General features: G+C 50.0%; 1 protein-coding gene and 1 long non-coding RNA gene across 3 annotated transcripts in view; one reads left to right on the forward strand and one right to left on the reverse strand.

Moving 5' to 3' along the window:
• Window positions 1-27,552, forward strand: part of M1AP (meiosis 1 associated protein) — an 85,366-nt gene that overhangs the window by 47,289 nt on the left and 10,525 nt on the right. For both annotated transcript variants that reach the window (XM_025184314.2, XM_025184315.2), the window contains exons 5-7: window positions 4,999-5,172; window positions 8,298-8,448; window positions 19,871-20,012. In XM_025184314.2, coding sequence (XP_025040099.2) covers window positions 4,999-5,172; window positions 8,298-8,448; window positions 19,871-20,012 — 467 coding nt within the window. The remainder of the gene's footprint in view (window positions 1-4,998; window positions 5,173-8,297; window positions 8,449-19,870; window positions 20,013-27,552) is intronic.
• LOC142824299 (uncharacterized) lies at window positions 1,472-14,981 on the reverse strand. The gene is made up of 2 exons (XR_012899226.1): window positions 14,575-14,981; window positions 1,472-2,170 (listed from the first exon to the last, which is right to left on the reverse strand). It is a non-coding gene; the product is annotated as an uncharacterized LOC142824299 (long non-coding RNA).

The raw sequence follows: 27,552 nt of genomic DNA on the forward strand, positions 1-27,552 counted from the left end.
TACTAACTCTGTGGAGACACCGACCCCCTGAGGACTCTTGTGCTCTCTCTGGACAGGGAGTGGGGGCTAGTGGATTACAGCAGGGGGCAGATACACTTCAGCTCTAGATGAACATCAGAATGGCCAGACTGGGTCAGACCAATGGTCCTTCTAGCCCAGGGTCCTGTCTGCCAACAGCGGCCATTGCCAGGCGCTTCAGAAGGAAGAAATGGAAGCGGCAGCCATCATGATCCCTCCCCTGTCCCCCATTCCCAGCTTCTGACAAACAGAAGCCAGACACCATCCCTGCCCATTCTGGCTAGTAGCCACTGATGGACCTGCTGTCCTTGAACTGATTTTGTTCTTATTGGAACCTCGATATGTTGTGGTCCTTTCCACCACCCCCGGCAAAGAGTTTCACAAGCTGATTGAGAAAAAATAATATGTTTGTTTTAAATCTGCCGCCTATGAATTGAATTGGGTCAGCTTCTTGTGTTACATTAGTGAAGGAATAAATAACATTCCCTTATTCTATTTTTCCACACGCTTCATGATTTTCTAGACATCTAACATATCTCTCCACCCTTTCGTCATTTTCTTTTCCAAGCTGAAAAGTCCTAGTCATGTTAATCTCTCCTCCTATGGAAGCTGTTCCTCACCCCTAATGATTTCTGTCTGTTGCCCTTTCTGTACCTTTTCCAAATCCAATAGACCTCTTTTGAGATGGGGTGACCAGATCTGCACACAGGATTCAAGATGTGAGCGTACAATGACTTTATATAGAGGCAATATAGCATTTGGACTTATCTGTTCCAGGGATAGGGAACCTTTTTTGGGTTAGGGCCACTGACCCACAGAAAAATCAGTCAGGGCCACACACAAGAGAGAAGCAGGAAGAAACCTTCACTGTGGCCCCTAACTGAGAAGGAGAAAGACACTCCTCACATTCCCCTCACACACCAGAACCTAGCGGGGGACCAGACTAGTAGATTTTGTGTGTTCCAGTCCCTAGGGTGGCAGCAGGGACACTTGAGAACCAGTGTAGGCTCCTGAATGCTGGAGGGGCCCTGAGCCGCAGGGCTGGATCAAGGCAAGCCGAGAGCCACATCTGGCCTCCAGGCCTGAGTTTCCCCATCCCTGATCTATTCCTTTCCTAATGATTCCCAATATTCGGTTAGCTTTTTAGTCAGCCACTGCACCTTGAGCAGATGTTTTCAGGGAACTATCCACAATGATTCCAAGATCTCTTCCTTGAGTGTTAACAGCTATTTTGTATCTATAGCTGGGATTATATTTTTCCATGTGCATCACTTTGCACTTATTAGCACTGAATTCCATCTGCCTTTGTGTTGTCCAGTCATCTGGTTTTGTGAAATCCTTGTCCTGGGACCTTAATCTAACTCTTGTGGAACTTTTACTGAGCATTACCCAACCCTTTGTGAACGGGAGTGGAGTAAATAGTTATGTCCCAGAAAGGTGCTTCAGCCATCTGTGCATTTTTCAAAGAAACAGCAAATGTAGAAGCTAAAGAGCTAATACATTCTCTGTAGGCATGGTGAACCATGCCCTCTCTGTGCAGCAGGAATACCCAACAGCAGTTGATGCTTTGAAGAGAGTTGAACAGGAAATGGCTCTTTGTAGGTAGTTGCTCTTTGAGAATATAATTACTTAGTGTCATTTCACTACTGCTGCCATACCAGGGCAGGGCCAGCTGCACATTTCTATCCCGTAAGGGACAGCGTTGAGTTTCCTTTCCTAAGGCGAATCGTTTTGCCAGCGCACTCACAGCATGAAGGCAGACACTTTGCTAAACCAGAAGCAAAGGGCAATGTGTATGCTTACTGAGAGAAAACATTCCCTGTTTGCACACCCAGTGTCATTCCAAGAGGAGTCACCATTGCTCAGCACTGTGTGCACATGCCATTGATCAGAGAGCAGCTCTTGTCTTCCCTGGTGCTTTGTTTTCCAAAGAGCTACAGTCATCTCCAATCTATCTTGCAGAGCAGAGACTATGAGTGGCCACGTTGTGCAAGCAGCGGACTCGCCCACTAATGCTGTGCACACAGGGCACTCTTCAGAGAGGAACTGATTCTTGCCAGGGCGCTCTTCAGAGAGGAACTGATTCTTAACCACCATGTAAAAGAAGCAGTGAGGGACAAAAAGGCATCTTTTAAGAAGTGGAAGTCCAATCCTGGTGAGATAAATAGAAAGGAACATAAACACTGTCAAATCAAGTGTAAACATGTAATAAGAAAAGCAAAAAAAGATTGAGGAACAGCTAGCCAAAAACTAAAAAAAAAACCAACAACAACAAATTGTTTTAAAGTACATTAGAAGCAGGAAGACTGCTAAAAAACCTGTGGGTCCTCTAGACCCAAATCAGGGAAGAGATCTTGGAGTTATCGTGGACAGTTCTCTGAAAACTTCCACACAGAGTGCAGCGGCGGTCAAAAAGGCAAATAGGATGCTAGGAATTATTAGGAAAGGGATAGAAAATAAGACCCAGAATATCTTACTGCCCCTGTATAAAACTATGGTACGCCCACATCTTGAATACTGTGTACAGATGTGGTCTCCTCACCTCAAAAAAGATATTTTGGCCTTGGAAAGGGTTCAGAAAAGGGCAACTAAAATGATTAGGGGTTTGGAACTGGTCCCATATGAAGAGAGGTTAAAATGACTGGGACTTTTCAGTTTAGAAAAGAGGAGACTGAGGGGGGATATGATAGAGGTCTATAAAATCATGAGTGGTGTGGAGAGGGCGAAGAAAGAAAAGTTATTTATTAGTTCCCATAATAGAAGAACTAGAGGACACCAAGGCTGTGTCTAGACTGGCCAGTTTTTCCGGAAAATCAGCCGCTTTTCCAGAAAAACTTGCAAGCTGTGTACACTGGCCGCTTGAATTTCCGCAAAAGCACTGACTTCCTACTGTAAGAAATCAGTGCTTTTTGCAGAAATACTATGCTGCTCCCGTTCGGGCAAAAGCCAGTGTAGACAGCTGAGATTTGTTTTCCGCAAAAAAGCCCCGATCGCTAAAATGGCGAAAAAGCGTCCTGCCAATGTAGACGCTCTGTTCCAAAAATGCTTTTAACGGAAAACTTTTCCATTAAAACCATTTCCAGAAAATCATGCCAGTCTAGGCGTAGCCCAAATGAAATTAATGGGTAGCAGGTTTAGAACTAATAAAAGAAAGTTCTTCTTCACACGGCGTGTAGTCAACCTGTGGAACTCCTTGCCAGAGGAGGCTGTGAAGGCTAGGACTATAACAGAGTTTAAAGAGAAGCTAGATAATTTCATGGAGGTTAGGTCCATGAAAGGCTGTTAGCCAGGGGATAGAAATGGTGTCCTTGGCCTCTGTTCGTCAGAGGCTGGAGGATGGCAGGAGACAAATCGCTTGATCATTGTCTTCGGTCCACCCTCTCTGGGGCACCTGGTGCTGGCCACTGTCGGCAGACAGGCTACTGGGCTAGATGGACCTTTGGTTTGACTGGTCTTATGTTCTTACACCTGGCACATTCCTCGGGAAGGAGCTCTCACCCTCAGTGGCACCAATGTCCATCAAGGAGGAGCCCATGTTGCCATTAACCTGTGTGCTCAGCATCCTTGGAGAGAAGCTGCAGTATTCGCCAGTGCCATGCTTCCTGGGGAGGGGCTGATTGCCTGGAGCACCATGTGCCGGGTATTTTGCAGAGAGGAACTCACACAATCACTAGCGTTTTACTCCTAAAGGCACAGTTCAGGCGTGTTCACCCGCACAATATTTTCAGCAGCCTTCAGAGGCAAGAGGAAGCGCTCACTGGGGCCAGGTGTCTGGGGCCCCTTCGGGGAGGGGAGGGTGCATTCCCCAGCATCTCAGTGGATTGTGAGAGGAGCATTAGCACCCTCGACCCTCCAACCTTCCAGGCAGGGTTCCTAAAGCGGGAGATGGGCTGCTGGGCATGCTTGTGACGCAGCTCCCTTATCCTTCAATTGCACCTCTGCGCTGTGAGCACTTCAGAGCAGAGACCCGCCTGCTGTGCCGCACCTGCAGACTTGTTGGCACTGCTAAAGAACATTGACCAGGAAGGGGCTGCTTTGCTCCTTAGCTGAAGGAAGGGCTATACTCCACTGCAGCACAGTTGCTGCCCCCTGGGAGCAAGTCTGTCTCCAGCTGTGCCATATGGACTGCTGCTGCAGTTCCTCTAGAGATTTTCCATCTAGCTAAGCGAAGCGTGCTCCCACTTCCGGTGGGGTGAAATGGTGCTGGCCAGGGTGGCCCTTCTGAGCAGGAGCCTCTGCTGGTTAGTAAGGAAAAGAGGGGTGAGAGGAGCCAGTGCGGATGCTCATATGGCCAAAATATGCTAAGATACCCTGGCTTAAAACTGACAGTAAGTGATCTCCATCACTCGGTGTGCAGACCCGCAAACTAAAGTAAGTGGGCCACATTCAGGGCTGGCCTTACCATGGGGCGAATTGAGGCGGCCACCTCAGGTGCCAGACTGTGGGGGGGCACCACTAGGACCCGGAGTGTAGAAAATTGTGTCTGCTGCTGGTGCAGATGGAGTCTCTCTGCAGTACTATGAGGGGCGTAGAATAGGAGGAAGGCAGAATTGAGATCTTGCAAAGTTTTGGCCCAAGCGACAGGAATAGGGGCGTCATTTGAGCTCCCCACCTCAGGTGCCAAAATGTTGTGGGCCAGCCCTGGCCACATTGCTCCTCATTGACCCCCTGTGCTCCCATTGCTTAGCAAGCCCTGCCGCACAGTGAGGAGAATGTCCCTCCCCAGGGGACCAGGAGGCTAAAGAAGGTGGCTGTGAAGTGCACTGAAACAAACTGGGAGTGAGGAAAGTACTTAGCCATTGGGACACTGGTGCAGCTGCTCAGAGGGACCACAACACAGATGACTCATAGGCTCAGTGTTCAGAGGACTCGTCCCACCTGGGAGAGTCGGGGGGCAGGTTTACTTGGTCCTGCCTCAGCACGGGGGAGGAGCGGGTGTCCCAGCCAGCCTTAAATTTCCATGATTCTCTCCTTCTGCAGACAGTGTGATCCTGGGGATGGACATCGACCTTCAAACCATAGGGAATGATGTTGTCAGCATGGAGACTTTCTTTAAAACCTGGCTTCAGGATCGTGGCACAGACAGAGAGCAGCTCCATCTCCTGCTTCCCTCGGGAGGCTTCCGTCACGTCACTGCCCCCAGGACAAATCTAAGTATTTCATCTTCTCTCCCCAAGACTCTCGGTGGCACACCAAGCAGACAGGCCGTGCGGTAGAATCACCCCCCTGGGGTACAGTCACTGCCTCTCAGTAAGGTGACAGTCTGGCTGTGGCTAAATCCATAGTTGAGGCTGAGAAGGGCAGGTGCTTTAGAATGCCCCATTTTCAAGTGCGTATGAGATGTCTCCATTGGGACTGAAATGTCTCAGGGCCGAGTCTTACGTTCTGGCGCTGTAGATTTGCATTACTATGGCTATGCATTTGCCCTGCCTGGGCTGCCCAAAATGTGCCTCTTGATAGTATAAAGGTGCCTTAGTGTAGCAGAGAACAGCCACACTGGGTCAGACCGTTAGTCCATCTTGTCCAGTATCCGGTCTGCCAACAGTGGGCAATACCAAAGTGTACAGAACACAGCACTTGGAGGGACTCCACACATCTCCTCCTCCTGGCTTCTGAGGGTATGTTTGCACAGCAAGGCTAAAGACCAACTAAGCTATGCAGCTTCTATTGCGGACATCAATTGCGTAGCTGAAGTCAAAATAGCTTAATTCGGCTTTGACACTGTCTGCACAGCAGGAAGTCGAAGGAAGAACACTCTTCCTTTGATTTCCCTTGCTCCTCATGAAATGAGGGTTACCACGAGTCAGAGTAAGAAGTCCTCCAGCCTGATATTATTTCAAAATAAAGGCTTGTGGTATAGATATGCACTATGTTATTTTGGAATAACATCTGAAGAAGTGGGCTGTGCCCACGAAAGCTCATGGTACCATCTACATGTTTCGTTAGTCTATACAGTGCTACCAGACCATTAGTTATTCCAAAATAATGTTGCTGTGTAGACATACCCTAGAAGTCAGAGGTTTGGGGTCATCCTGAGCCCATCCTGGATAGCAGCCACTGAAGGACCCATCCTCCATGAACTTCTCTCGTTCTTTTTGACCTTTCAGCTGTCAGTGTCCCATGGCAATGAGTCCTACAGGTTGACCGTGCTTGGAGTGAAGAAACACTTCCTTTTGTTTGTGTTAAACCTGCTGCCCATAAACTGTGTCAGGTGACCTGTTCATGTGGTGTGGGGAAAGCCAATAACCCTTCACCATTCATTTTTCTCACTTTCATGAGTTTATAAGTGATTTAAGTTTGGCTGGGATAGAAACAAAACGCCCTGAGCTCATCTGTTGTGCTTAGTGGGAGCCAGAGCAACGCCTACAGAGGTTTCCTCTTACAAAATGGTTTGATTTGTTCTTATAGTACGGAAATAATTGACAGGTGGCTGAAATTTGGAGCTACCAACAGCTACACATTTGTGGGAGTAAACAGAACAATCCATAGGGAACACAATTTTCCTTACTGGTTTCACTTTGGTCTCCCAGTGCCCTCCACCCCACCATGGGCAGCACTCCCATTACTAGCCAGCACCCACCCTCAAGAGACTAGTTTTAAATGTGTGGTCATTAGAAGACTGGAAATCTGAATTCCTTCTAATTGCAGCAGAACTAGGTGCTCCCCCCCAGCAATTACTAGCCATAGGGTCACACCTGCATTGCCATGGGAGTCTGAGCTCTACCCATCACTGCCTGTGTGAGCCGGCGCCAGTTTTAAATTCACCACATGCTGTTGCCATCACAGCAGCACACATCTGTCCTCTACAGGCACTGCATGGGCAGCTCCCAAGCAGAGGCCAAGCGGGTGGCATGCGCTCTCACAGGTTTCCTTTAGCATGGGTGGTTCAGAAGCTGGGTTTGCCCTTTCATTTAGGAGGCCTTTGTCTTCAAAAGCTGCATTTATAGGCAGGGGCAGGCACTCATTCTGTTTGTTAAAAAATGGATTTTGTTCCTTTTGAATCTCACACTTAATACACTGCCTTGTTGGAGCAAAGGCCTGGTCTGTACTAGAAAATTAGGTCATTTTCACCCCTCCGAGAGAGAATTAAAAAAATCCATGCCACTGAGCAGCATAGTTAAACCAAACTAATTTCCAGTGTAGACAGCACTACATCAGTGGAAGAATTCCAGCTGTAGCTTTTCAAGGAAGTCCTTGAAAGGGAGCCAAAGCCCAGAGTGAGGTTAGCTGCATGGCCAGAAGAGAAAAGAAGCTACCTACAGCCATTACGTAAGCAAGATCCCTTTGGATGTGTGCCAGTGTCACCATTGTGATAAGATCTCACAGATTACGTGGCTATCGTTCTTCAGAGCCAAAGGAGAAACAACCAAGACAAGTGCTAAGGGAAAGAATGGGTTGAGACCCTGCTATGGAGCTAGGGTATTGTCTCAACTCCACCTTCCTTCAGCTGTTCAGAGGATTTCCTTTCTTTTTAGCCCATCTCCAAAAGCCATTTCATCAATATCCTAAACAGGACACGGTCTTGCTCTTTGTTTCCTCCTCCTATGTGGACAATTTACAAAGAGAGAGAAACTGTCTAGAGAAGAGTGGTCTGTTCCTGGAACAAGGTGCTTCTAAGTTGAGCTCTGCAGCTGGCACACTGTGCGCCTTTTATTGAGCTGACTCCGCACCATTTCTGCACATGCCTAAACACTAAGGCTGCGTCTAGACTGGCCGCTTTTGCGCAAAATCTTGCCGCCTGTCTACGCTGGCCGTGAGTATTTGCGCAAGAACACTGACTTTGTAATGTATAAAATCAGTGGTTCTTGCGCAAATACTCTGAAGCTCCCGCTCAGGGATAAGCCCTCTTGCGCAAGTATTCTTGTGCAAGAGGCCAGTATAGACAGCCATATTAATTTCTTGTGCAAGAAAAGCTGATGTTTAAAATGGCCATCGGAGCTTTCTTGCGCAAGACAGCATCTACACCTTCATGGATGCTTTTGCACAAAAGCAAATCTTTTGTGCAAAGGCACATGCCAGTACAGACGCAGCCTAAGTACGTGTTAGTTCCTCCCCTGTTTCAATGGGGAGAATTAGTATTACCCAGCTTGTGAGGGAGCTGAGAAAGTTCATTAGCTAGACATTGTTGTCCTGGTGTACCATACTTTGGATTGGTTGTTTCCTGTTAGATGCCTGCCAGCAACTAATATTGTTCAGTGTTTGTACACCACAAGGAGGATGTAAAATACAGTGTTATTACTGATTCTATTTCCAGTCATCTCTGCCAAATTTCTTTGTAGCATGTGTGAAATGTGATATTCAGGAGAGACTGCTTAGCCCAGCTCTGCTTCCTGGGGCAGCTGATGTCACAGTGAGAACAGATGATGCCAGCCCACCATACCAGATGGCAGCCTGTCCAGCTACAACACTGTCTAAACTCCAAGTCACAAAGTAAGTAATGCAGCATGCACACTTTCTGCAAGAGCTGCAGAGAGATTGGTTAGTTTCTCATCTTTGTGCACATCTCAGCACCAATGTCATAACATCTTTGCAAGGAACAGGGAAATTCATGTTGTTCTGAAAGCTTATTAGCCTGTCACTCAGCATGGACATGAAGAGCTGAGTTCTAAAGGCAAGAAACAGGTTCTGACATTGCCAGATGTATGGTTACCATATGCCAACTATACATCTGTTCAGAGCTGAAGGGAGCTCCAAGAGCAGGGACGGCGCACATTTCAGCAGAAAAACCACAGACTGAGTGAACTAATCATCTCTTTGTGAGACAACTAGCCGCACAGCACAACCACATCTACAGCAATAGCGGGATGCTTCTGCGCTGCCACAGAGTGGTGGGATGAAAGAGTGTTTACTGCCCCAGCAGGCAGATACAGCCCAGCTCCCACAGCAACGAAAATCCCAAGCACAGCCACAGTCCAGCAGTGGTTAAAGCTCAGGGAGTTGAGGCTGTCAGACTCACAGAACCATAGGGATGGAAAAGACCAACCCCAACTAACTCATCCCAGCCAGGGCTTTGTCAGGCCAGGACTTAAAGACCTCTAGGGATGGAGATTCCCCCATGGAACCCATCCCAGTGCTTCCCCACCCTCTAGTGTTTCATCTTCTTGGCTACAAGGACATACTATCAATTCATCTCCAGTTTCTCATCCACTGGAATCCCCAGGTTCTTTTCTGCGGAGCTGTTGCTTAGCCAGTCTGTCCCCAGCCTGTACCAATGCTTGGGATTCTTCCGTCCCAAGGGCAGGACTCTGCACTTGTCCTTGTTGAACCTCATCAGATTTCTTTTGGCCCAATCTTGTCTAGGTCACTCTGGACCCTACCCCTACCCTCCAAACGTATCTACCTCTCCCCCCACCTTAGTGTCATCTGAAAACTTGCTGAGGGTGCAATCCATCCACTCAGCCCGATCATTAATAAAGATGTTGAACAAACCTGATCCCAGAACCAAGACTTGGTGCACTCCATTCAATACTGACTGCCAACCATACATCAAGCTATTGATCAGTACCAGGGCCGGCCCGAGGCATTTTGGCACCCTGGGCACGGGCGTGCAGCGCCGCCCCCAGGGGCACGGCGCATGCGCGGGCCTGCCCGTGGGGAGTGGGTCCGCCCCTCCCCCCATGGTGAGCAGGCCTGCCCCTGGGGCGCACAGCGCATGCGCGGCCCGGCTATGGCCGCTGGCGCACAGCCCGGGACCCACCCCCCGGGTGTAAGCGCGGCCCAGTCCAGCCCGGTCGTCGCTGCTGGCACACGCGCTGGGCCGTGTAGGGCCCCGCAACCGTGGGGGGGAAGGGCGTTGCTGGCCGGCGCCGTGGGGATGCAGGCGGGCCAGTGCTGCAGGAGCTGGGTGCGCAGCACCTAATGGACACCACGCACCCCTTACAGCTGCCATCAGGCGCCCCCCATTGGTTGGCGCCCTGGGCAGCTGCCCGGCTCACCCATGCCTCCGTCCGGCCTTGATCACTACCCTTTGGGTCTGACCGTCTAGCCAGCTTTCCGTCCATCTTACAGTCCATTTAGCCAATTCATACTTCTTTAACTTGCGGGCAAGAATATTGTGGAAGATCGTATCTAAAGCTTTGCTAAAGTCAAGGCAGTGCTTTTTTTGTGACGGTACGGCCCGGAACAGCGTGCCGTCAGCTATTTTCCCAGCACACAGAAAAGGAATGGCATTTCCTCCGTGTGTACCGGCACCTGTTTTCCTAGGGTGGCTCGTTTCAGCCTGGGGTACCGGCACCTTTTTTCTTACAAAAAAGCACTGAGAATGTGTATCTCATCTACCGACTTCCCCATGTCCACCAAGCCAGTTATCTCATCATAGACGCTAATCAGGTTGGTCAGGTACGACTTGCCCTTGGTGAATCCATGTTCCTGATCACTTTCCCTTCTTCCAAGTGCTTCAACATGGATTCCTTGAGGATCCCTCCATGATTTTTCTGGGGACTGGGGTGAGGCTGACTGGTCTGCAGTACTCTGTTTTGGCCTTCTCCCCTTTTTTAAAGATGGGCCCTACATTTGCCTTTTTCCAGTGGTCTAGGGCCTCCCCCAGTCGCCACGAGTTTTCAAAGGTAACAGCCAAAGGCTCTGCAGCCGCATCAGCCAGCTCCCTCAGCACCCTCGGATGCATTAAGTCCGGCCCATGGATCTGGGTGTGTCCAGCTTTTCCAAAGAGCTCTTCCCCGGTTCTCCCCCCCCGCCCCGGGGCTGCCCAGTGCAGCAGTGCTGAGCCGACTTGGTCTGTGAAGGCAAAGAAGCACTGAGCACTTTGGCGTTCAGGGTCGCCAGGTGCCTGCTAGTGACCCAGGCAATCTGGTGTTTTGCCTCCTGTCCGGTGAACAAGTTCAGACAATACCGGGCACCTAAACTGTGTGGTACTTTCTGATTTTCTTTCCCAACCAGGAGGCGAAAACACTGGGTGCTTATTTGGTTCTGCAGGGGAGCTGTCTGGCCCGGCACAGGAAGATAAGATGGTGGGCGGCCACCAGCAGCCTATTAGGGCCAAAAAGCCTCAAAAGTATTTCTTAAAGGAGCCATGCTGCGTTTTGTTTTGTTTTTTGCATTCAACAACTTTGGTCTCCCCCCCTTTTTTTTCTCTCAACAGAATTTTTTGGGGTTTTTTTGGGGGGGGGGGGGGGAGGAGGAGGAGATGTTTGGTACTTTTGGTTAAACCATCTGGTAACCCTACCATCTTTCCCCACATCATCCGTCACTGGGTTACCTCCCCCAATCAGTAAGGTCCCACCCCTCCCTGACCACCCTCTTATTGCTAACATGGCTGTAGAAACCTCTCTTGTTACCCTTCACATCCCTTGCTGGTTGCAATTCCAATTGCACTTTGGCCTTCCTGATAACTCCCCTGCATGCTCGAGCAATATATTTATACTCCTCCCTAGTCATATGTCCAAGTTTCCACTTTCGAAGCCCCTACCTGCACTGCCCACACTTCCTGCCTCCTAGTGGCATACTCAGGGATCCCCCTCCCTCCTTCTCCCTGCTGTCTTCCTACGCTTGTCCAAGTGAGGAGTTTGTATCTTCAAACCCCTGGCCTATTCCCCTTTCCTAGCAGGCTTTGCCATGAAGGGCGACAGCCAAACGACTCTTTTCCCCCATTCTCACAGCAGCCTCACATGGCTCACTGCTCTCTCTAGAATGAGCCTCATGCCCTGAACCCAGCCTCCAGGGCAAAGGTAATACTTCCCAAGGCTTGCTCCTGCTCCCTGGAAGCTGGTTTTCTGGTACTGGGAAAAAGGGGCTCTGAGCCCCAATTGTGGGGTTCTAGATCATAAATAAGAACTGGGAGCACAAATCTAGCTTACTGTTGAGCTCTGGTTTGTTCTTCAGAGACCTTTCTCTTACTCCCCAGCAAAACAGAATCCCAGGGTTAGGGTTAGTGAGATCCAAGAGAAGTACTGGCTCTTTGCACAAATCTGTGGAGCTAGATGTCTTATATCCAGCTTCTCCCTCCGCCCCAGCGTTCACCTCACACTCTACATTTACTTGCATTGAAAAGACAGAGTCAGGTTATCAGCAAAATACAGGACACTCTTAAGTGATGGACAAACACTTACTGAGCACCAGAGCTCCCTCTAGTGACTAGAGTCTAGCAAAGGGTGATGCTGGGGCACCATTCCGCAGTGGAAAAACAGCAGTTAGTTAGTCCTGTAGAGCTCGCAGACCTGCCAGTTCTGGAGGGAGCTATTTCCCTGCCAGATACAATAGCAAGGAAAGCTCCCCCTTGCAAGTAGAGTGCAGCTACTTTGTCAGGCTTGCCAGCGCTCAGCCTCTGTTGCAAATGAGTTAGTAGCTGGGTCCCATGGTGGATGGGCCGCTACATATAGCTGAGCAAGGCAATGCTACTTTTTCACACCTCCAAGTTAATGTCTCCTTTCCATCAGGCATTTGTTCGAATAAAATAATAATAATGATCGGGCCCACCAATGGGGGAAGGGAGACAAAGGGGCAACTGCTCTGGGGCTTGGCAATTCAAAAGGGCCCAGGTCTCCCAGCCACCACTGTGGTAGCAGTAGCCACTGGTGCCCTGGGCGGCACCCAGGGTGGCTAGCTCTTGCCCCACCTCTTCCAATTGAGGTCCTGCCTCTTCTGGGGCCACAGAGCCATACCCCTCCCCCCCCCAGCTTGCCTAGAGGCCAGGCAAGTCTGTCGGCCCTAATAGAGACAGGATCTCTAATTCTTTTCTGTGGCTAGTGTTTAGAAGGAATTTCATTTAATCAATGAACAGCTTCCTATGCAATGATTTTAAAATCCCTGTGTTGGGGGCCCCCACCCTCGACTGGGGTTGCCGCCCTTGTCCAGGGCATAGTTCAGCCCACTTGGGCCTAGCCCCAAAGTGCAATGCCCCTCTTTTAGGGGACATATGGCCCCCTGGCCTAGTCCCAAAGTACCTGCCCCTGTAGTAGGGGGAATACGGCCTCCTGGCCTAGTCCACAGTACACAGGCCCTGAAGCCTTGTCCCAAAGTATGATGCCCCTGTGGTAGGGGAATTACAGGCCCCTGGCCTAGTCCCAAAGTATCCTGCCCCTGTGGTAGGGGAATTACAGGCCCCTGGCCTAGTCCCAAAGTATCCTGCCCCTGTGGTAGGGGAATTACAGCCCCCTAGCCTAGTCCCAAAGTATCCTGCCCCTGTGGTAGGGGAATTACAGCCCTCTAGCCTAGTCCCAAAGTATCCAGCCCCTGTGGTAGGGGAAATACGGCCCCCTAGCCTAGTCCCAAAGTATCCTGCCCCTGTGGTAGGGGAAATACGGCCCCCTAGCCTAGTCCCAAAGTATCCTGCCCCTGTGGTAGGGGAAATACGGCCCCCTAGCCTAGTCCCAAAGTATCCAGCCCCTGTGGTAGGGGAAATACAGCCCCCTAGCCTAGTCCCAAAGTATCCTGCCCCTGTGGTAGGGGAATTACAGGCCCCTAGCCTAGTCCCAAAGTATCCTGCCCCTGTGGTAGGGGAATTACAGGCCCCTAGCCTAGTCCCAAAGTATCCTGCCCCTGTGGTAGGGGAATTACAGGCCCCTGGCCTAGTCCCAAAGTATCCAGCCCCTGTGGTAGGGGAATTACAGGCCCCTGGCCTAGTCCCAAAGTATCCTGCCCCTGTGGTAGGGGAATTACAGCCCTCTAGCCTAGTCCCAAAGTATCCAGCCCCTGTGGTAGGGGAATTACAGGCCCCTGGCCTAGTCCCAAAGTATCCTGCCCCTGTGGTAGGGGAATTACGGCCCCCTAGCCTAGTCCCAAAGTATCCAGCCCCTGTGGTAGGGGAATTACAGGCCCCTAGCCTAGTCCCAAAGTATCCTGCCCCTGTGGTAGGGGAATTACAGCCCTCTAGCCTAGTCCCAAAGTATCCAGCCCCTGTGGTAGGGGAATTACAGGCCCCTGGCCTAGTCCCAAAGTATCCTGCCCCTGTGGTAGGGGAATTACAGCCCCCTAGCCTAGTCCCAAAGTATCCAGCCCCTGTGGTAGGGGAATTACAGGCCCCTGGCCTAGTCCCAAAGTATCCAGCCCCTGTGGTAGGGGAAATACGGCCCCCTAGCCTAGTCCCAAAGTATCCTGCCCCTGTGGTAGGGGAATTACAGGCCCCTAGCCTAGTCCCAAAGTATCCTGCCCCTGTGGTAGGGGAATTACAGGCCCCTAGCCTAGTCCCAAAGTATCCAGCCCCTGTGATAGGGGAATTACAGGCCCCTAGCCTAGTCCCAAAGTATCCTGCCCCTGTGGTAGGGGAATTACAGGCCCCTAGCCTAGTCCCAAAGTATCCAGCCCCTGTGATAGGGGAATTACAGGCCCCTGGCCTAGTCCCAAAGTATCCTGCCCCTGTGGTAGGGGAATTACAGCCCCCTGGCCTAGTCCTCTGTACGCCAGCTCTGCAGCCTCGTCCTCTAGCTGAGCTCCCCACTCGCCGGGGTCAGGGCAGGAGGGGTGGGGGCCGGGCCCTCCCTCTCCACTGGCCCAGGGCCCTATGAGCAACGGGCAGCTCCAGCACTGGGTCAGGGGGCTCCTCCCCGCAATGCTCCGAGCCCTCGGGGGCTTTCCCAGCTCCCTGCCCCCCGGCGGCCCCACCTGTGGGCATTGGGCTGCAGCGGCACTGCCCCTGCCAGCGTCAGCGGTGTCCGGGTCACAGGGGGGAGGGCAGCCCCATCGCTGGGGGGCGAGCCTGGTGGCAGGGCGCTAACTCCAGCTCAGGCCGTGGTCTGCCCCTTCTGAGCAGGCCAGCAGCCTTTTATACCTTGGCTCCCCTCGGAGCATGCCCAGTAGGGCTGTGTGGGTGGGGCCCTCTCCGCCCCCGGCGCTAGGTGGTTTCCCTGGGCTTGAGTGCGGGGCGGGGCTGCCCCGTCACACCCTGCTAGTCACCTTTGTATATACTTGTGATTATATCGAAGATTAACTAATTGCAGTTAGCTCACACAATGAATTGAAATGTATTAAATATTTTTGGATGTTTTTCTACATTTTCAATATTGATTTCAGTTACAACACAGAATACAGTGTTTACAATGCTTATTTTATATTATTATTTTTTCTACTAGGGGGCTGTGCCCCCTGCTCACTATGCTGGCCAACCCATCTCTTGGCTGGGGAGAGCCTGGGGCCAAGGACACCTGACCCCAGCTCTCCCCCCCCACCCATTGACACCCACCTCTCCATCACCAGGGAGGTCCCCGGCTCTTCCCCCTGCCACCAGAGATGGCCCAGCCCTGAGGCCGCCCCAACTGCTCTTGGGTCCTCCACCTGCTCCTGGCACTATGCCCCTTCTAGCCTCTGGAAGAAGCTACGCCAAGACTGCGCCGGGCCTGGCTCTTCCCCCAGCCACTAGGGTTGCCAGGTGTCTAGTATTGAACTGAACAGTCCGTTATTTTTGCCTCCTGTCCGGTAAAAAAATTCAGAAAATACTGGACACCTAAAATGCCTGGTACTTTCTGATTTTTTCCCGGCCAGGAGGCGAAAATCCCGGGCAGTCTGGCTCAATACAGAGGCAGCCTTGCAACCCAAATGCTTATCGGGGAGCTGGCCTGTCCAGCGCAGGGAGGCAAGATGGCGGGTGGCCGCTGGCCACCTGTTAGGGCCAAAAAGCCTCACCACATGGTTTTTAAAGGGGCCACGGTGTTTGGTTTTTTTTGCTCAACAAACTTTTTCTTGGCATGTTTTTGTTGTTCAGTATTTTTTCTGAAACCATCTTTAACCCTACAAAGGTGCTAGGCCAAAGCTGCACCCAGCTTTCCCCTGGGCCGCCGGGAGAGGCTGGGCCCAAGCTGTGCTGGGTCCACCTTTCTCTCCTGGCAGCCATGAAGAGCCAGGCCCAAGCTGCACTGGACTCGGCTCTCCCCCCGCCACTGGGAAGGGGACTGAGGGAGGGAAGGGCCGTAGGCAGCCTCTGCTCTCCATGTGGGCCTTGGGAAGGGCCAGGCTGGGAGTTGGTGGGGTTTGTTCCTGTGGATGCAAAGTGACGTGGTGACATCACTCTGTAGTCCCATAGGAAAAAATATTATATATTAGAGCGCGATTACGACTACTTGCACTGTAAAATTGATACATGAAAGAAGTGATACTTACATGGAATCTCTTTATCATGAAGCTTACAAATGTAGATTACAGGCAGTCCCCGGGTTACATGGATCCGACTTACATGGGATCCCTACTTACAAACGGGGTGAAGCAACCCCGCACTAGCTGCTTCCCCCCCAGCAGACCAGGGAGACGCGAAGCTAGCACCTCCCCCCCAGCAGACCAGGGAGACACAGAGTGGCTTTTCTCAGCAGACACCTCAGCTTGAGAATAAAGGACTGAGGCAAGTGAGGTGTGGGAGAATAAAACTGAGCTCTGGAGAAATGTTTGGCTAGAGTTTCCCCTACAATATGTACCAGTTCCGACTTACATACAAATTCAACTTAAGAACAAACCTACAGTCCCTATCTTGTACGTAACCCGGGGACTGCCTGTATTTGGTTACATAACTGCATTCGAAACAAAACAATGTAAAACTATCGCTCCTACAAGTTTACTCAGTCCTGCTTCTTGTTCTACCAATTGTAGAACAAACATGTTTGTCCACACAGGTGGGAAATCCTGCTGCCTGCTTATTATTTACAATGTCACTAGAAAGGGAGAACAGGCCTTCACATGGCATTTTTATCGCCCACGTTGCAAGGTATTTACTACCAGATCTGACAAACATTGTATGCCCTGTCATGCTTCGGCTGTCATTCCAGAGGACATGCTTCCATGCTGATGATGCTCATTATGAAACAAATGCATTAATTTAACTTGTGAGTGAGCTCCTTGTACGTCTCCTGCTCTGGTTTGCCCTCATTCTACCATGTTGTTCATATTAGAGCAGTTTCAGATGATGAGCCAGCACCTGGCATTGCCCACTGTGGGCAGACAGGAGGACACTGGGCTAGATGAACCTTGGTCTGACCCAGCCTTGCCGTTAGTATTCACGAATGCTCTCACAGTGGGTTTGAGCAAACACAAAGATAGCACTCCGATAAGTTTGATCATAGAGATCCCCTTGAGGCTATCACCCCCAGTGTACTGGTCATACCACTGAGCCAGCCCTACCTGCCTTCTGGAGCATCCCACCATCCTGCCTTGCTGGGCCAGAAGCTCTGGTCTCCCCCAGCCAAGAGTTGGGGTAACATTCCCCCCGCCTCCCCTCAGCAGACTATCACAGCTTAGCTCTGGGAGAGTTCAGTTACAGGGCCTTGACCAGGAACACAGCCCTCATAAGGGACCAAAACCAGATCATTCCATCTTACGCTGTATAAAAGTTTTACACAGAGAAAGCTCATGAGGTTCACTCTCTTTATCAATGAAAGGGAGATACGCACAGCTGTGCCCTTCCTCCCCATAACAATTATTTACACGGGGTTTGATAATAAACAAAAGTATTTTTATTAAGTTTGCAAAGTAGGAGTTAGAACATAACATAAGAGCGGCCGTACTGGGTCAGACCAAAGGTCCATCTAGCCCAGTAGCCTGTCTGCTGAAAGTGGCCAGCACCAGGTGCCCCAGAAAAGGTGGACTGAAGACAATGATCAAGCGATTTGTCTCCTGACATCCTTCTCCAGCCTCTGACAAACAAAGGCCAGGGACACCATTTCTACCCCCTGGCCAATAGCCTTTTATGGACCTAACCTCCATGAAATTATCTAGCTTCTCTTTAAACTCTGTTATAGTCCTAGCCTTCACAGCCTCCTCTGGCAAGGAGTTTCACAGGTTGACTACACGCTGTGTGAAGAAGAACTTTCTTTTATTAGTTTAAACCTGCTACCCATTAATTTCATTTGGAATTAAGTGATCGCAAGTCAAAAAAAAGAGATCAAAATATGTTACTAATCTAAAATAAACACACTCACGAATCATACTACACTAAGGCTACATCTACAATGTGAAGCCATTTCTGGTATCCCAAAATAGCTATTCTACTTTTTAAGAGCAAGCCCATTATATCGAAATCTAATGGGATCACTATTCCAACATTCCTGTAAACTTCATTGCATGAGGGTTAAGAGACGTTTTGGAATAGCGCTTTATTTTGAAATTTGGCACCATGTAGACAGTGCCAAATTTCAAAATAAGCTATTTTGAAATAACCTCAAAATAAGTTACGCGATAGAGCAAATTGTGTAGCACAAATTGCGTAGCTTATTTCGAGGTAAAGGTGCTGTGTAGATGTACCCTAAGAGAGATCCTTACAGATCATAATTCTCACCGTAGTCCTTATTTCTGTTAAAATCCTTCAAAACAAGAAACAGGCATCATTATCTCCAGCAACTAATAACTAAATTTGTTTGAGTTAACAAGAAGTAGGACACGGTGGACTTGTAAGACATAAACTTTTACATTGCTTGAGTTTTAAATGAAGGTTTTTTGTAAAATGTAAGTTCAGCTTTCATGATAAAGTGATTGTACCACAGTACTTGTATGAGGGGAACTGGATTTTGGTTTTTTTAGAGCACAAATGTTTGTAATAAATAAAATGTGCACTGTACATTTTGTAGTCTATTTTAATTGAAATCGGTATATTTGAAAATGTAGAAAACATACACATATTTTTAAAATAAATGCCATTCTATTGTTTAACATAACAATGAGTTGTGCAATCGCAATTTTTAATCATGATTAAATGCTTTAATCACTTGATAGCCCTAAAAACTCTTAGCATGTGTGTATGAATGTACGTGTCCAAAGCATTTACAAATATTGACTGAACAATGCTTTCCAGTCCCCAGTAAGGCTACAGAAGGAACACTTCAGACACCACTAAATAGCAGCAACATCTGGGGTGGAGTACAGCAACTGTTTAACAGCACACAACACAATAGCAGAGTATAGCGTGGGAAGTGAAAGAGAATCATGATCCAGCTGAAAGTTTAGGAAAGAATATTATTGTTAGAGCTGGACTGTGACACAGACATGCGAGTGGTTAGTATTTACATCTTGTACAAAAGAGCACCATCAAGGACAGAATGTAGGGTCCTCGATTCTTTGCTGGCCAGCAAGCATAGCAAGCCCTGTCTTTGTGCAGCAGCTTGGCTTTACTCTGAGCTCTCTCCGCTAAGTAGTGACTAGAACCAGCAATACTGAGATTTTAAGCCATGGCAGGATTATGGCAGATGGTGTGATGGTTGCTGGCACCAAAAACTGGAGCTTGGATTCTCCCCCTCCCACAATGAGTGTTTAGAATGCTGGATATGGGTTGCAGCTTTTCCTCCCCAAGTGAGTATTTAGGGCACTGGGTGTAGATTGCTCCCCCCCCCCGCCCGCAGTGAGTGTTTAGGGCTCTCACAACACATGTGTATTGGATCCCAGCTCTTTCACTACCATCACACCCTGGGTGAAAGTGTTTAACAGTCAGCAAAAGAAATTATGGGTTGAACATAGAGGCTGTGTCTAGACTGGCAAGTTTTTCCACAAAAGCATCTGCTTTTGCGGAAAAACTTGCCAGCTGTCTACACTGGCCGCTTGAATTTCCGCAAAAGCACTGACGATCTCATGTAAGATTGTCAGTGCTTTTGCGGAAATACTATGCTGCTCCCGTTCGAGCAAAAGTCTTTTTCCGAAAGACTTTTGTGCAAAAGGGCCAGTGTAGACAGCAGAGATTTCTTTTCCGCAAAAAAGCCCCGATGGTGAAAATGGCGATTGGGGCTTTTTTTGCGGAAAAGCACATCTAGATTGGCCACGGACGCTTTTCCGCAAAAAGTGCTTTTTCGGAAAAGCGTTCTGCCAATCTAGATGCTCTTTTCCAAAAATGCTTTTAACCGAAAACTTTTCCGTTAAAAGCATTTCCGGAAAATCATGCCAGTGTAGACATAGCCAGACAGTCTTCATCAGCTTCCCCCCCCTTTTTTTGCAGGGCTCTGAAGTCTGAAGGGGTTTGTGAATCAGTGCTCTTTGGGCTTCCCTTCATCATTAAACCTACGAGTTGTTGGAAGCTAGATTGGGATGAACTGGAGACGAACCAGCACAACTTCCATGCTCTGTGTCACAGCTTGCTGGTGAGTACTTTCAAGCTGCGGTCTGGATTGCTCTGGGGAAGAAGCGTTCAGGCTGCTCCACGAAAGTGGTCCCATAGACCTGCAGCTTCTGGTTTTAGTCCACAGCTGCACCTGTGAATTCTTCTACCAGATGCATCGAAACTATTTGACAGCAGATGGCCAGAGATAAGACACAAATATTTTAACATGGGTGTGACGGACCGGGCCGTGTCTGGGCACAACTGAGGGTGTCAGCTCAGGGCGAATTGCTCAAATCCAGGGCTCCTTACAGCCCCCAGACTGGTGACCTCTCCAAACAGGCCACAAACCACTCCCACAGAGCACTTCAGCAGCCTGCCTGAAGCCTCATGAGCAAAACCCCTCCGACGCCCCAGCAATACCCGTGCCCCAGATGGCCCCTGGCCTATACACAGGTGGGGGGTCCTAGCACCCAATCCCACCTACCCCGAACAAGTTCTGTCCGGTTCCAAGAAACCAGCCACAGATCCCTGGTCAATTTACCCTCTGGACCTTACCCATAAATCACGCTGGGCCAATCCTTTAGAATCTATATCTAAAGGTTTATTAACACAAGAAAGAAAAGCATGAGAGTAAGGTTGTTAAAGAATATTACGTTACATGCACTGAATCTCCCAGTCCTCGGTGCAGGCTCTAGCAGAGATGTTACAGCTGCTGGTTTAAAAGTTCTTATTGCACATCCTAGCATCAGGATGGGTTCACAGGTCTTCCGGGCTCTTCGATCCCTGCAATGCTGCCTCTGGGATGAAGTGCTGAGCTGAGAACAAAATGGCATCGACCACATGGCCTCTTTATACCCCCTTCCTGGCCTCTTCTGGTCTCAGCCGGTCACCTGGTCCTCAGCCTCTCTCTGCTGGCAGCTCTTAGGTCTCCGCCCTCATGCTTTAGGTGTGTCCTTGGCCCATCAAGTGCCATTGTTCCACAGGGCTTCGCTAATCAGCCTGTCCATAGCAATGCTTAACCACATTCGGAGAAATATTCAGCTTCCACACAGATTACAGATTACTACCTACACACACAAACATTATACATTCCATAAATAGCGTACACAGGCTCAGCAAACAACAAGCTCCCATTCAATACCCCACATGGCCCCCTTCTATATCATTGTTGGGGCCAGCACCCCCACCTATGGGTGCAGCCATGATCCGGCTGCTTCCCTCAAATTCCAGTAACGTGACAATGGGGGAAGAGCATAATTTAAGAAAAGGGGAAAAGGGATCCAGGCACCCATTCTTGTGACCTCAATAGTATGCAAGGACTTAGAACAAATTATGAAGAAACAAATATTTAAAGATATGGAAGGAAATGGAAAATAGGATGAAATGCAACATGAGTCTCCCAAAGGTAGGTCATAGACTCACAGAAGATTAGGGATGGAAGAGACCTCATGAGTCATCAAGGCTAATCCCCTGCACAAAGCAGGACCAATCCTAACTAAATCATCCCAGCCAGGGCTTTGTCAAACTGGGACTTAAAAACCTCTAGGAGTGGAGATTCTACCACCTCCCTAGGTAACCCATCCCAGTGCTTCCCCACCCTCCCAGGGTATGTCTAGACTACAGGGTTTTGTCGACAGAAGTTTTGGTGACAGATACTGTCGACAAAGCTTCTGTCGACAAAGAGCGTCTACACTACATTCAGTTCTGTCGACAAAGCAAGCTGCTTTGTCGACATAACAGTGTGGACGCAAAGGACAGTTTAGATGCAATAATGCCTTCTGTCGACAGAACTCTGTCAAAAAAAGGTGTTATTCCTCGTAAAATGAGGTTTACCAGTGTCGACAAAACTGCTGAGTTCTGGCGACGTTATGTTGACAGAACTCAGCGGTAGTGTAGACGCAGGTTTAGTTTTGTCGACAAGAGTCCACTTTTGTTGACAAAACCCTGTAGTCTAGACACACCCCTAGTGAAATAGTTTTTCCTCATCTCCAACCTAGACCTCCCCCACTGTAACTTGAAACCATTGCTCCGCGTTCTGTCATCTGCCACCACTGAGAACAGCCTCTTTACATCCTCTTTGGAACCCCATTCAGGGAGTTGAAGGCTGCTATCAAATCCTCCCTCATTCTTCTCTTCTGTAGACTAAACAAGCTCAAATTCTTCAGCCTGTCCTCGTAGGTCATTCGCTCCAGCCCCCAAATCATTTCTGTTGCTCTCTGCTGGACTTTCTCCAAATTATCCACATCCTTTCTATAGGTGGAGACTGGATGCAAAACTCCAGATGTGGTCTCACCAGTGCCGAATAGAGAATAATCATTTCCCCCAATCTTCTGACAATACTCCTCCTAATGCACCCTAATGTGCCGTTAACTTTCTTGGCTACAAGGGCGCACTATTGACTCAAATCCAGCTTCTCGTCCACTGTAACCCCCAGGGCCTTTTCTGCAGAACTGTTGCTTAGAGAGTTGATTCCCAGCCTGTAGTGGGGTTTAAGATTCTCCTGTCCCAAGGGCAGAACTCTGCATTTGTCCTTGTTGAACTTCATCAGATTTCTTATGGCCCAATCCTCTAATCTGTCTAGGTCACTCTGGACCCTATCCCTGCCCTCCAGCGTATCTACCTCTCCCCCTAGTTTAGTGTCATCTGCAAACTTGCTAAGGGTGCAATCCATCCCCTCAGCCAGATCATGAAGATGTTGAATAAAAATGACCCCAGGACCGACACTTGGGGCACTCCGCTTGATACTGGCTGCCAGCTAGACCTCAAACTGTTGATCACTACCCATTGAACCCAATGATCTCTTCATCTTATAATCCATTAATCCAAGCCAGATTTCTTTTACTTGATAGCAAGAGTACTGTGGGAGACTATAACAAAAGCTTTGCTAAAGTCAAGGTCTATCACATCTACTGCTTTCTGCATATCTACAGAGCCAGTTACCTCATCATAGAAGGCAATCAGGCTGGTCAGGCAGAATTTGCCCTTGATGAATCCATGCTGTCTGCTCCTGATCCCCTTCCTCTCCTCCAAGTGTTTCAAAATGGGTTCCTGTTCCATGATTATCACAGGGACTGAGGTGAGGCTGACAGGTCTGCAGTTGCCTAGATCCTCCTCCTTCCCCTTTTTAAAGTTGGGCACTACATTTGCCTTTTTCCAGTTGTCCAAGACCTCCTCCCCCAATTGCCATGTGATTGCAGAGCCATTACCTTTGAAAACTCATCAGCCTACTCCCTCAGCACCCTCGGATGCATTAGAGCCCACCCCATGGACTTGTGCATGTCCAGTTTTTCTGAATAGTCCTTAACCCCGTGGTCACCAACCATTCAATCATGATCGACTGGTCGATCGCAGGGGCACTGCCAGTCGATCGTGAGGCAGTGTTCCCAGCCCTCCTTCTTTGTTCCCTCCACTTCCAACAAGGAGCCCACACTGGTGCTACAGACTCCTGAAAAAATAGAGCTAGCTCCAGCTTCCTGCAGCATGGGGGAGGGGGAGAGTCCCACAGCTCCGTGCCACATCCAGAGCCAGATCTGGTGCAGAGCCTCAGGACTTCCACCCATGCTGCAGGAAGGAAGGAAGGCAGCACAGGGAAGGAAGGGAAGACAAGAAACCACATGCTCCTCCCCAACCCACAACAGCACACACTTTCTTGTCTTCCCTTCCTTCCCCGTGCTCCGGGAAGGCGGGGAGGGAGGTGGGGGGGAAAGGCATTAAGATGATGGCACAGGATCTGGAACAGCTGGAATTCTTAAAGGAGCTGCACATGCACTTCTTCCAGCGCTGCCTGCATATCCTGCCCCAGACAAGTTGCTCCTGCTCCCTCTCCCCTGGCCAGACCCCCACCAGCACCCCGCTCCTGCCCCCTTTCCCTGGCCAGACCCCCACCAGCACCCCGCTCCTGCCCCCTTTCCCTGGCCAGACCCCCACCAGCACCCTTCTCCTGCCCCCTTTCCCTGGCCAGACCCCCACCAGCACCCCTCTCCTGCCCCCTTTCCCTGGCCAGACCCCCACCAGCACCCCGCTCCTGCCCCCTTTCCCTGGCCAGACCCCCACCAGCACCCCGCTCCTGCCCCCTTTCCCTGGCCAGACCCCCACCAGCACCCTTCTCCTGCCCCCTTTCCCTGGCCAGACCCCCACCAGCACCCCGCTCCTGCCCCCTTTCCCTGGCCAGACCCCCACCAGCACCCCTCTCCTGCCCCCTTTCCCTGGCCAGACCCCCACCAGCACCCCGCTCCTGCCCCCTTTCCCTGGCCAGACCCCCACCAGCACCCCGCTCCTGCCCCCTATCCCTGGCCAGACCCCCACCAGCACCCTTCTCCTGCCCCCTTTCCCTGGCCAGACCCCCACCAGCACCCTTCTCCTGCCCCCTTTCCCTGGCCAGACCCCCACCAGCACCCCGCTCCTGCCCCCTATCCCTGGCCAGACCCCCACCAGCACCCTTCTCCTGCCCCCTTTCCCTGGCCAGACCCCCACCAGCACCCCGCTCCTGCCCCCTTTCCCTGGCCAGACCCCCACCAGCACCCTTCTCCTGCCCCCTTTCCCTGGCCAGACCCACACCAGCACCCCGCTCCTGCCCCCTTTCCCTGGCCAGACCCCCACCAGCACCCTTCTCCTGGCCAGATACATACCCCCAGCTTCCTCCTGTACCCTACTTTCCACCCAGATTCTGCACCCCCATCTCTATCCCACTCATTAGCAGCCCTGTTCCACACAGTGGAGCCCCCATTTTTGGCCCCACCTCAGAGCATAAAGGGGTCCACAAAATCCACTAACCCTGGAACCCCAAAAGAGTTAATCTGGCCTGAGGCCCTGAACCTCAGTCCTGCCTACCCTCCATGGGGCTGGAGTGCCAGGAGAGTGAAGTGTATCAGTTGGGACCACATCAGTGAGACTTGGGGGGCTTGGAGGGGTTGGTTTTTTGCATCTCACTTGTGTGGTCCCTGACTGATTTTTTTGTGGGTCAGTGGCCCCTGACCCAAAACAGGTTTCCTGCCCTCCCATAAATAAAGACAATACCAAAAACTTTTGTGTTGGATATAATGTTTATTTTAAAATGAAGCCTGGCCAACAAGCCCCCAGTTGGGGCCAAGCCCCCATCTGGCCGCAGCATCATAACACTCCAGCACCCCCCCACAGACTTCAACCCTGAGCCCATCATACACCTGAAACCCCTGCTGTGAGCCCCTCACAGCCCCAGATTCCTGCACCCCCATATCCCCAGTCTTCTGCCACCTCACTTCTGCACCATCCACACACTGCAAACCTGTGCCCTGAGCACATCATACTCTCAACCTGCCTGCCCTGAGCTCCTCATACACCCCAACCCAAACTCCTGCACCCCCAGCACCACAAGCCTGCAGCTTGCTCAGCTCTCCACCACCTGACCCCAACACTCTCCAGCCTGGAGTCCCCCCCTCTGAGCCAGCATCCCCTTCTCCACCACCTCCTGCTCCCAAATTCCCTCCCAGAGCTTGCACCCCTTCCCACACCCAAATCCCTCATTCCCACCCCAGAGTCCACCCCGCCTGTCTCAACCCAGTGCGAGTGAGTAAGGGCTGGGGTCAGCAAGGAGGGGAATGGAGAGGGGGGCCTCAGGGAAGAGGTGGCGTAGATCTTGGCTTGTCCTGACATTTAAAAAGTGACCTGGGGTGTAAAACGTTTGGAGACCACAGGGTTAACCTGTTCTTTCACTGCTGTCAAACTAACCTGATATCATAAATTGAATCTACTGCGTTTATCTGGTCTACCCAAGTGTCAGAAACCCACCCGAGACAGTGTCACACGGGACACAATGAGCTAGAGAAGACAGTCATGCACAAAGGAATTGAAGGTGGGAAAGAAACTGGCTGAAAGGGAGGGGCATTACTAGGGGAATTTCTCAAGGACTGGCCTTGGGACCAATTTGAGGTAATATTTTCATTAGTGAGATTGGCACAAGAGAGCACAAATGACCTACAGAAATGTAGGGCTGGCAGGCACATCCAGAAGTCCTCAAATCCAGCCCACTGTGCAATGACAGTGGGAGGTCACAGAAGACCTCTTGGGGGTGTCTCCCAGGGTGCTCACACAGCCACTTATAATGGAGATTGCCTATCTCCTAGAACTGGAAGGGACCTTGAAAGGTCATCGAGTCTAGTCCCCTGCCTTCACAGCAGGACTAAGTACCATCCCTGATGAATTTTTGCCCCAAATCCCTAAATGGCCTCCGCAAGGATTGAACTCACAACCCTGGGTTTAGCAGGCCAATACTCAAACCACTGAGCTATCCTTCGCCTTCCTGCCCACTGCAGCTTCTCACCACCCCATCCTGCTGGGCCAGCTTTGCTGGTCTCCCCCAGCCAAGGACCCGAGCTGAGATCTCTTTCCTTTCCACGCCCACCTCCGAGAAGCAGTACAGACACCGAACTTCTTCATATTCAAGGTGGGTGCAGTTTTGTAATGAGGTGTAACAGTTAACCCAAACTAAGGACTTAGTTCGGATTAACTTCTGAATGTGCATGTAGCCGCGGGCAGTCAGTTCGAACTAAGGGGATTTAAAAATGGCGCCTGCCTGGGAACATGCAAATGAAGCCCAGGATATTTAAATCCCAGGCTTCATTTGCAAGTTCGAATGCCTACATTAACCACCCTAGTTCGAACTAGAGGGCTAGTGTAGACATACCCTTATAGTTCTAGCCTTCACAGCCTCCTCTGGCAAAGAGTTCCACAGGTTGACTACACGCTGTGTGAAGAAGAACTTTCGCTTATTAGTTTTAAACCTGCTACCCATTAATTTCATTTGGTGTCCTCTAGTCCTTATATTATGGGAACATGTAAATAACTTTTCTTTATCGGCCCTCTCCACACCACTCATGATTTTATATACCTCTATCATATCCCCCTCAGTCTCCTCTTTTCTAAACTGAAAAGTCCCAGTCGCTTTAGCCTCTCCTCATATGGGACCTGTTCCAAACCCCTAATCATTTTAGTTGCCCTTTTCTGAACCAAGACCAAAAGATCTTTTTTGAGGTGAGGAGACCACATCTGTACACAGTATTCAAGATGTGGGCGTACCATAGTTTTATACAGGGGCAGTAAGATATTCTGTGTCTTATTTTCTCTTTCTTAATAATTCCTAACATCCTATTTGCCTTTTTGACCACCGCAGCACACTGTGTGGACGTTTTCAGAGAACTATCCACGATAACTCCAAGATCTCTTTCCTGATTTGTCGTAGCCAAATTAGCCCCCCTCATACTATATGTATAGTTGGGGTTATTTTTTCCAACGTACATTACTTGTCATTTATCCACATTAAACTTCATTTGCCATTTTATTGCCCAATCACTTAGTTTTGTGTGATCTTTTTGAATTTCTTCACAGTCTGCTTCTGTCTTGACTATCTTGAACAGTTTAGTATCATACGCAAACTTTACCACCTCACTGCTGCCCCTTTCTGTAGATCGTTTATGAATAAGTTTAATAGAATTGGTCCTAGGACTGACCCTTGGGGTACACCACTAGTTACCCCTCTCCATTCTAAAAATTTACCATTTATTCCTACCCTTTGTTTCCTGTCTTTTAACCAATTCTCAGTCCAT

The sequence above is a fragment of the Pelodiscus sinensis genome, unplaced genomic scaffold (assembly GCF_049634645.1).
Source record: "Pelodiscus sinensis isolate JC-2024 unplaced genomic scaffold, ASM4963464v1 ctg84, whole genome shotgun sequence".
In the NCBI taxonomy this organism is placed as follows: domain Eukaryota; kingdom Metazoa; phylum Chordata; order Testudines; family Trionychidae; genus Pelodiscus; species Pelodiscus sinensis.